Raw genomic sequence first — 10,739 nt, forward strand, 5'->3', positions numbered from 1 at the left:
CGTTGACTAGATCCGAGGGTGGCAGGTCTCCCTCTGTCACCGGTGAGTGGGTTACTGGAGGACGGCTGTGGATCGGAACCTTCGTACAGAAGGATTGAGCAGAGAGGGATTCTGGTGGATGCAGCTGGTCGGCTTGTTGGAGATCGGCGGGTTTGGCACCGATGTGCTGTCTGGGTGTTCCCGGTGGCGGTTGGCGGCGTCTCGTGGGTATCCGAGGCAGCAGATCGAGGGCTTCCCTTGGGTGTCTGGGTGGCCTCTGGGGAGGCAAAACAATCGTCGTCGTCGTCGGGCTGAGGAACAGTAGTTTGGGCCAAGGTAAGATCGTTTTTGTTTTTTCTGCGTGGTGTCTGGTTCCGAATGCAGAAAACGTGAACAGGCCGAGGTTTAGAGTGGGTGGATATTTATGGTAGTGTGACCGGAAGGGTGGGGGGAGTGGTTGAGGCGTAGTCCTGCTCCTGAAATTCAGCTAAAACTTTGTCTCCAATTTAAAAAAAAAAAAAAAAACCTGAATATAAAACAGTGTCAGTAAAATATATTTAACAAATCATAAAGTCCCCTCTCGAGTGTGACAGATGTTTAGTAATTGAATTGTTTAATAACAGGCCTGTGATGAGTTTTATTTTGACTGTGAGGAGGATTTCCTCTGTGTAACGGCGCTGAACAAGAGGAAGAGCGCAAGGATTTCACAATAACGGGTCTTACAGACAGCAGACCACTGCAGCCAGAGAAACCAGCTCTGCTTCAACTCTCCTGTCCTCTATGGAGATCTAATCAGCTGTCTGACCGGCTTTCACGCCGTAAACAGTTCGATGGAAATCAACGAGCTCCAGCTGTTGCTGAAGTGATGGTGTGACAACGCTACACGGAGCTGCGTTGGCAAAAAAAATGGGGATTTTTCTTCTCTGGCTGTGCGTTGTGTGCGTCCCGCTGATCCACAGCATTTTTGACGGAGCCTGTCCTAGAAAAGGTACGGTATGACATGAATAATATACATGTAATTTGTCAAACCGTGGAAAGGAGTTTTCTTACTAAATGTTATAAGGTCAAGTAATGAGGTCTAGAGAAAAGTATGCAAATAAAGTGTCGCTTAATCTGTTAAAAAAGTAAAATAGTTTATTTATTCATTCATTCATTTTTAGTGGAAGGTAGTTCTCATCGTCCAAAGATCTATAATCACCCAAGGGAGTGATTTGATTTTTAAACATTTTTTTAAATTGGACTGGACATCAGAGCAAACAGATAAAAACGGTTGCAGCCTGCTTTGTTCGTCCAATGCACCTCACAGATTGTATTTTCCAAATGGTTCACTTAATAATAAACAAAATAATTTAATAATGTGTATTGACAATTCATTTTAATCCAAAAGTCCTTGCAAAATTAGGCTCCCTCTTTCCCTCTTATAATGTTTTATTTGTTTTATTTATCTTTATTTCATTTTGCGAATTAGTTTCAGCCAGAAAAAAATGTGTCTTCATCCTGTCATGTTTGTTGTAGTGGCCTCAAACTATTGGAGGGTTTTATAAAGAAAGACAAGCTATTTTTTTTTTATTTTCATAGCTGATCAACTCCCTGACTTTAATTATCCACGTTAAGAAAGCACAGAGTCAAATAAATTTAAGTAAAAAAATAACTATGAAATGTAAAACTAGTCCCAATATTGTAATACCTGCACTTCTGCCCTATGTCAACTGCAGAGACTCTACTTTCTTTCAGATTTCTGGGAGAAAATACAGGCAAAGGGAGATAAAATATATTTGAATTATAGAAGGCCAATGGACTTCTGATGTCAAGCCAATCAAGTCCAGACATGAGGCAGACAGCTGTCTTAAGTCATAATTGTCTGTGTGAGCTTTGAGCAGAATGAAAACATTTGAAAGGCTGGGATGAATGTCAGAGATGTAAATAAAGAAAATACGAAGACATACGAGAGACATATTAAAAGAGGAAGTTAAGAAGGAGTTGGTAATGTTGGTTACGCAACGTTGCATCGTATCTGTGCTGTCAATTGCAGCTAACAAGGCTAAAGAACCTCATCTCAATTTCTACAAAATACAAATGTACGAAAAACAAGTTGAGATTTCACATTCACACAAAAAAAACCAACCACATGCATGCATTAACTCTATAAATCCTGTGCTTGTTTTTCTGTGCAGACCCTCCACCTGGTATGTTGGTTTTATCTCCAGGCAGCAGCTTGGTTCTGTCCTGCCGGGGTCATGTGAAGGTGAATGGTGTAAAGGTCAGCTTGTCCAGGAACAGCTCAGCCAACAGAAGCAGAAGTTCCTTAGGTGTAATCCCAACCCCTCCAAAATACACAGGCGACGGTGCAGTTTCACTTGAAACTGATAAAAGCCCCCAGAAGAATACTGCAAGTGAGGGACACCAATCTGACTTGATTGACGAAGGAGTCACCACTAAACAAGTACTCGGATATACAGACACACAATACATAGCTTCTTCTCACATGGTCCAGCCAACCAGTGCAAGCAGACCGCTGAAGGAGGAATCTGACTGGGAGGCTGAAGAGATGGACATTGAGAGTGATTATGAGGATGAGGAGGGGAAGGAAGGGAGAAGGGTAACAAGAGGCATAAAACTGAGGCCTCAGTGGAAGTGGAACCAGAGGACAGTCGTGACAGGAGACAGAGACTTGGGAGAACTCACATTTGGTAGGAGTGGAGCTTTGCTGTCTCTGGCCTCAGTAAGACTGACAGACTCTGGGAAATACACCTGTCATCACAGAGGCAGAAAAACATTTGCTGTGAAAGTAATTGTCGCAGGTAACTGACAATGGCCATGAATTTGTAATGAAGGAATACATACAAATGACATTTAACTTTAATTTGATGACAAAATAAATGATATCGAAGATACAAGACAAATCTCGAGGTTGAACATTGTGATTGTGGGTAAATGACTTGTATTATGTACCTTTTAAAACAATGGTGAAAACAGGTGCTTAAGTAGAGCAAGCTTGTGCAACTGTAATTATGACTTTGGCCCATTTATTTTTCACATTCAGTTAGTATACCTCTGAATGTGAAAAATAATTATAAAGTACCATTGCGTGTTTTCTTTACCTTTTAGATCGCCCTGAGAGTCCTCATCTGTTCTGCTACAAAAAGTCGCCCAGCAGTAAAATTCGCTGTGAATGGACAGCTCAGAAGCCCGTCATTAAACAGCCTGATTGTTACCTCTCACTGAGTAAAAGGTAAGGACACACTATACACTAACTTCCCCCTATAAATAGCTTGCATAAGTTGTGAAGAAAGTTAATGATACTAAAAAACAAGACAACGTAAATAGCTGGAGTTATATACCATGCATCAATTGGCCTGTCATGCAGACAGACGAATGTGTGTGAATGATTGGATTTGATCCTGTGATTACTGGATGACCTTCTCTATTAGCTAAGTCACTGCATCCATATGAAGACATGTTTAAAGGCCCATTGATTAATATTTTGACCCTGTAACCATGTGAACTATATTTACATATATGTAGAATAACTGATGTGTGCAAGCGGTAGATACAAAAAAATCTGTATATTGTGTTGTGTTGAAAATATTGACTTAAACAAATTGCCAGCACTCAGACAGAAATTTTAAATTAGAGCATTTCTTAATCTTTTTACTGTTACATACTTAAAATTTAAAGGTTGCTGATAAAACTTTACCATTAAAACATTTGAAATAGTTGCAGGCAAGTGCTGAAAGTTGTGTCAGTTTAAGTTGGAGCACCTGTATCAGTGTACATTCATGTACTACACACAGAGTTTGGGAATTGCTTTAAAATGCTAGAGATGTTGTAGTACTAATTTATGTCTTTTATTTTCCTCTATCTTTGTGTGATCGATTGCTTTTCTATTTCTTTCTGTGTCTTTCCTTCTCTCAGTCCGACAGAGGAATTCCATAAAGTGCCGTGCTCATATTCATCTCAGCACTCGCGCTGCTGGTGTGCTCTGGACTACAACGAGGACGAGCTGAGAACCCTTCATATGGCCTATCTGTGTGTTACAAGCATCACAGGCAACGCCACCAGCTCCCTGCTGCGGTTCACACCTTTGAGCATTTGTAAGAGGGTGTCAGGGCAGATGTGTCCATGTCAGCATGAGATTTGGCCTGCTGTAAACTGAGGCGCTGCACTCTCTCTGTTCCTTCCTGCTCCCTCAGTGAAGCCGGACCCTCCGTCAAATGTGTCAGTCCAAAAGGAAGAAGGGCAGGAGACGAGGATGCAGGTCACCTGGAATTTACCAACGTCCTGGAAGCAGCAAGACAATTTCTATGAACTAATATATGAGATCAAATACCGACCTTGCAACTCCTCATTATCTAATGAACAGGTGCAGTACATCAGCAAGCTATCGGGTGTGAAGGGTTTACTCAGTGTTCGGTATTCAAGGCTAAAACAATAACATACCTTGCTGTGTCAGTCGATGGAGATAATGTCTATCTGTATGTGTCTGTATAGATAAGGATGATTAAAGGCCAGCGTTCCTACACCATCACTGATGCATTACCTGGTGTTGTCTACAAGATACTGCTCAGAACTAAGGAAGAATATGATGGTCAGTCAGGTGACTGGAGCACACCTGTCTATGCCAGAAGTTGGACAGGTAAATATGCACACGCACACACACACACACATACATATCAAAGAAGCTTTCAAATCAAGCCATTTTTAGATTATAACATAGCTCACAGAAACTTTATGTACTGGCCAGAAAAAGTGATCATGAAAGTGCTCATGTCAGTAATTAATGGACCCGCCTGCGGATCCTACTTGTATCACCCCAGTAATTCACAATCACTCCGGACACAAAAAAAGTCATCATGAAAACCGGAGACGGCAGCGCTCCTGTTTTTTTTCCCATATGATAAGAATTTCTCAAGAAGCTGTGCACATAAATATCCTCTCGTGAACACTTTTACCTCTTCCAGTTTCTCTTCCTCTTTGAATAAGTTCATGTATTCTTCTGATCTAGCTTCATATTTACGGGCATTAAAGAGGAATAGGTTGTCACTCAGCATAAAAGCCAATAAGCACATTTACCCAAATGTGAAATTGTTACTTTAAATAGAATCCTGGTGGCTAAGAGGTTTTGTGTTGACCACGTGCAGTAAACACAATATCCCCTGTTTAAAGTGAAGACGTTAATGTCATCCCAGTTTCCTCTTTCATTTCCAGTCACTACTGTCTGTTTTTAAAATAAATGCAGACACCCCCAGAAAAGGTAATGCAGCCCCTCTGGTTTATATTGGTAATAATTGAAAGACCCTTTAGTTTACTTTTGGCTCTGGGACTGCGCCTTTCAAATATAACAATAATACAATCTAGCAGATTAGAAAAAAGACATCCTTATCCAGTATTTCAAATCCAGAACTTTGTCTAGATCAGTTGTTACCAACCTTTGCACAAGTCTACTTTTTAGGATAACTTTGACTAAAGCTTACTGTTAGCGTCCTGAAAAAGCAAATATAATCCAGCCATTCATTACCAAGGGAGCAAAATAAATTAAAAAAAATCTATGGATATAAAGATATAATGTTTATTTTTTCTGGTTCCTGCACTATTTGTCACCATTGTTATCTTTATCTTGCTAAACCCTTGAGGAGATCCCAATCCTGATTTGCTACAAAGTCTGTACGATCTGTTATGGAGACTTCTTTTCAGTCACGGTTTTGATAACCAGTTATCTATTAATGTTTCTCTCCTCTTTTTAAGATGCAGTCATTGATGATCTGAGCCACATAATTGTAAGAGTCTGAACTGTTAATCATGGAAATCCGTTACGCTCTCACTCACTTTTAATATCTTAGCACTAACTCACTGTCTTGCGATTTTTCTTTAATTAGCAGTTTGATTTATCGGACCAGGACTTCCCAGGTTCTGGTGAAGGTTCTGGTGCAGATAACGACACTGATGGTAAGATGTCTGGCAGACAGTAAAATATAATGGTTAATCAAGTGTGTGTGGTGTGAGAGAGAAAAGAGGAGGCAAAAGAAAAGAGGGAACTCTTACTGTTGTTGGTGTTAAAAATCCCCTCTGTCCCTCTGGTTCCTCTCGCCTTTCACACATAAATGCAGCTACACCCAAACAGACACTTGCATGGATGTTATTCTGGTCTGTTAGGATTTCTCACAGTCTTCCCCTCTTTTCTCAGATAGGGGGATAGAAGGGGAGGTTTCTCATCTTGTCCTCTGGATCTCTGGTTTATTTGCCCTCTTGTCAGTCATTTTGGCTGCATACATCTTCAGGTAGTGACATGTGCACTTTGTTATATTTTCATGTGTCTATAAAGTTAGAATTTTCTTTAATATTGAACATAATATCTCCTGTGCTGCAACAAAAATAGATATTATTACATAACAGGATTTTAATGCTAGCCAATGGATGTATCTAACTCTAACCTTAGATTTAATGCCTCAGCAAATCACTTCAGTCAACTTCTTCATTTGAAGTTCTCTTCTTTTTATTCCAGGCACAAGGACAGATTTATGTCTAAACTCCAGAGTTTTAGTGTTATCACCCAACGTGGTGACTTATCTCAACCTCCGCCCTCTGCCCCAACAGCCCCAGAGGGGCAGGCTATGGTGACCTTCGCCCCGCCGCAGTGCAAACATTGCTTGCCAAGGGAAGCAGAAGAAGAGGAAGAGAATGAGGAGGAACAGATCCCGGAGGAGAGAATAGAAACCATGCACTTCAACAACACAAGTTATTTCTTTCTCCAGCGGGAGTGATGGCTGTGCAGAAAAGAGAAAATAGCCAGGAAAATTGTGTTGTTGGTTTGTTTTCGGAGCTAGTGTTACAGATTACAAGAGGAAAAATTACTTCTCCAATGAGCTTCTTTGAGAAGCAAACTCAGGAAGAACTTGTATAATCTTTGCCTACTGTATATTTTTCTAAATGCCTAAAATATTTCTTTGAGACTTTTATGTTGTTGTGATGTCTTAAGAGTAGCCTTTTAGCTTCTCTGGCATCTGTGCCAATTTAAAATGTGTATTAAACTATATGTAAGCTAAGGCCTGATTACAGACTGATTTCTTGCATACCACCTCACGTTCTGTTTGTAAATACTGCTGAAGTTCATTAAATATTTTACTCATCCTATCAAAAGCATGTCAAAGGTTCATCTGTTTTCCTGTTGTTTTTTTTAGACGCAGTTAATCATCCTGTTTTTTTTCTGAAATTATTTCTGCTTCACCTTATAACAGTTTGTATCAGTGTTTAAAGTACTTTAACTAATCTGAAAAAACAAAGATGTAATGGATAAATGGTTTTAACAGCTGTAGGTAATGCTAGACGATTAAAAAAATTTAAATGATCAGCTAAAATTAGGAATAAAGTATAGAAGACTTTATTAGTATCACTTACATTATGCTACATTTAACTATTTTTTTTTTAAATTATAAATTTCTAATAAGTGTTTCGTATTGCAGGTTAATCTTTATTTATGAACAGATGTGCAGTGTTGTTGTGAATATTTATTCCTGGTCAATGCTGCCACCTTGTGGGCGCAGCCGTTAATAGCCGTGCATCGTTTCCATAGTAACGGCTGTTGTCAGGCCACAGTCGCCGTGTCAGTAACAGGTGACAAGATAACGTCCACTGGCTTCAGATTTATAGTCGATGTACACCGCAGAGGGCGCACAGAAAAATCATTACATTTTTAGAGAAATGATGGCTGGAAACGGCGGTTTGGCGAATCTTGACGTCAGTGTATTGACTCCTGAGCAGCAAGAGAAACTGCGGCAGTTTAAGGTAACACGGGGTGAATTTCGCAACGCTAACAAGTTGACCACGTTTGCTGGCCACAAACTGCAGTCTGATTTCTTTGCTGTAATCCTGACGTGCTTTTTGTTTGGACTCTCAGATTAAGACGAGAATCGACAACGATAAGTATTTGAGATCTCATCCCGAAGTCGAGGTACTGATAGGCGACTTTCTAAGGTTTGTTTATTTTCTCTCGTTTCAAAATTGTCACGTAAAACTGTCCAAGCTTTCCCGCCGTGTCCGCTTGTGAACTGAATGTAAGACCGAGACGGAAAAAAAAAAAAAAAAAGATCCACAAGGCTCCACGTGATATTCAGAGGAAGGAGCTCGCTCATTTGAATAAAGAAAATCTCAAACAAATACCATTAAGTAAATTCACGACAAGACCGACTTTTGTAAACACGTTTGTAAATACATCTGTAGTTGGGGAAAGTGACAAAGTACATTTACTCAAGTATTGTGCTTTAGTACATATATGAGGTAGGCCTACTTGGACTTTACTTGAGTATTTCCAATACCCCCACTTTTTCTCCACTACATTTATTGGACAGTTAATTTAAATATAATTTGACAACACAAGAAGCTTTTCAAATACAACAAATTGATGAAAATGGAAAGAGTGATTTCTAACGTTGTTGCTCTCTGACACTTTGCACATATAAGTGTGTAATTGGGTTCACATTTCATGTCAAGGAGTTTTTAATAACGCCATCAAATAGTCTTTTTTTTTTTTTCCTTCTAAACTTCTCACATGGTTTAATGTACATACAAATTTGAGAATAACTCCACAAATTGAAAACAAAGTTGTGTTTCAGAACTCGGTTTTTATTCTTTCCTCTCACAGTAATCATCTGATGACCCCTCATATTTATCTCCTGTCCCTTTACTAAAACTGGATATAAAGTAGTTCAAACTAGCTCCACCTGCAGCAGCTACAACAGTGACATGCTGCTGACACACTGAGGCTTTCCTATAAATAATCTAATGAGGTCATATATAATCATATATAAGAGGCACGGAACCAGAACTTTTACTTTAATACTTTAACTTAATTTTGCTGTTAACACGTATGTGCTTTTGCTACCTGAGTTTAGGATTTTCATGTAGGACTTTAATGAAGTATTTTTACGTTGCTGTATCTGTACTTTTACTAAAGTAAATGACCTGAGCAGCCTATTTTTCCACCACTGTGGATCTGCTCCCATTTTTGTTTTTGTTTTTTTAAATTGTCATTTTCATTGTCAGCTGAGCTAAATAGTAGGTATGCTTTTTAGGTCTTCTTGCAGCTTCCTGTAAAAGATACGGTAGTGTCAAATTTAGCAGATTCAGAACATGGGTCTTATCATAATACAATGTGAGGAATACTGTGAAAAAAACAATATTTATTCTTCCCTTTTCCTGCTCTCCTCTCACAGAGATGTGCTTCTTAAAAGGCCAGCTGACATCAAAGAGTTTGCTGCAGGTGAGTTGTATGCATACACACCCAAACGCACACATACACGGTCAGTTGTTCATTTTAGTGTTTAGCATTTATTAATCTGTATATTAATTCCTAAAACTGCCGTGCCCGGCTGTTTTAGGAATTAACTGAGACCTTTATAACTTATCAAAATGAAGATTTCCTGATCTTAAACAGTAAAACAACGCTAAGGTAAGGAACAAACAAGGTTGGGGCAAAGTGCCACTGACAAGGTATGAAAGCCAGAAAATGGGAGACACATTTTCGTTGACAATTAGAAAAAGAAAAAAAATTTGACTAACGCCAGCCTTATCTTTTAAATAAACAGAAATGGATACCAAAGTAAAAACCAAAGGGGATCCAATTAAGACATACTGCAAAAACACACACACACACACACACACACACACACACACACACACACACACACACACACACACACACACACACACACACACACACACACACACACACACACACACATACATACAGAAGCATGATCTCACCCACTAACAATCATCAATGTTGTTTTTCAGATCACTTCACCAACCTAAACCTTCAAATGGCCATTGGCCCAGAAAAAGAAGAAAACAGTGACATTTAATGTAACACATCCAACAGCTTCTCCTTTTGGTTTTTCTCTGTACAGAGCAACACATGTATGATAACAAAGATGATGCTAATATGTTCATGTCAGTCTACAAAATTGGTCAGTTGCTTCATTGTCAGATTGCTATTATACATATGCGGGAAGTCAGCCAATGGGGAAGATGGTAACAGCCTTCCCTAATGAGTGTGATTAAATTTCATGAGAAAAGGATGTCCTCTGGGTATTATATCGTGCTGTTTGTCACATCACCCGCATCATTGTGAAGCCATATATGAAAGACTTAATTGTGTCCCATGTACAGTTTTAAAAAAAACTGCTCATGGCTTGAGAGGTTTCTATGCACCATCCAGATGTTTTTTACTTCACTCATTCATTTTTTTTAAATTTTTTTTATCTAGCCTTTGCAAGTGCCGCATCTAGAGCTACTTCTGCAATGACTTTAACATTCAAATGTGCTTGTTGCTGCTTTGAATTTAGGAGCTGCTGTTTTCTGTTTGCCAGCTGTCTCCAGGAAGTATGTGAATAGAGCTTTGTTAGTTAAATAGTTACTCTATTTGGATAATGTAGTATCGGCTTATGATGTCCGTATTTTAAAAGCCCATGCTATTTCATAGTTGACATTAGAGAGATGTCAATTGTCAATGTTCATCTCATATAACCTCTGTCTCTTTGTTTCTCTCTCTCTCCCTCTCTCTCTCTCTCTCTCTCTCTCTCTCTCTCTCTGTCTCTCTCTCTCACACACACACACACACACACACACACACACACACACACACACACACACACACACACACACACACACATACAGTCCTGTTTTAATGCCATGCATCTGCTTTGACTTAGGTCAGGTAACCACCTACTTAACTCGCATCATTTGTGAGATAAAGGCAGAGGAAG

The 10,739-nt window shown here is 39.3% G+C and overlaps 2 protein-coding genes across 3 annotated transcripts; both read left to right on the forward strand.

Annotated features, from left to right (window-relative positions):
- il6r (interleukin 6 receptor) lies at window positions 1–7,130 on the forward strand. Its single transcript, XM_069695962.1, has 10 exons — window positions 1–967; window positions 2,154–2,780; window positions 3,088–3,211; window positions 3,895–4,073; window positions 4,173–4,342; window positions 4,471–4,615; window positions 5,725–5,756; window positions 5,859–5,925; window positions 6,164–6,257; window positions 6,482–7,130. Exons 1-10 carry the CDS (start codon window positions 886–888, stop codon window positions 6,738–6,740), a joined length of 1,779 nt encoding a protein of 592 aa, XP_069552063.1. The 5' UTR covers window positions 1–885; the 3' UTR covers window positions 6,741–7,130.
- Window positions 7,131–7,577: 447 nt separating this feature from the next.
- On the forward strand, window positions 7,578–10,739 carry LOC138619469 (RIIa domain-containing protein 1). 2 transcript variants are annotated; one of them, XM_069695972.1, is made up of 5 exons: window positions 7,578–7,761; window positions 7,874–7,950; window positions 9,189–9,235; window positions 9,769–9,837; window positions 10,686–10,739. In XM_069695972.1, the coding sequence occupies exons 1-4, from the start codon at window positions 7,630–7,632 to the stop codon at window positions 9,834–9,836; spliced, it is 324 nt and encodes a 107-aa protein (XP_069552073.1). In that variant the 5' UTR covers window positions 7,578–7,629; the 3' UTR covers window position 9,837; window positions 10,686–10,739. The 2 variants fall into 2 exon arrangements, with proteins under 2 accessions (XP_069552073.1, XP_069552072.1); XM_069695971.1 differs by lacking the exon at window positions 10,686–10,739 and having other exon boundaries at window positions 9,769–10,138.

The sequence above is a fragment of the Brachyistius frenatus genome, unplaced genomic scaffold (assembly GCF_029030835.1).
Source record: "Brachyistius frenatus isolate BFR_SWC_R1_liver_20210118 unplaced genomic scaffold, ASM2903083v1 Contig_20, whole genome shotgun sequence".
Lineage (NCBI taxonomy): Eukaryota > Metazoa > Chordata > Actinopteri > Embiotocidae > Brachyistius > Brachyistius frenatus.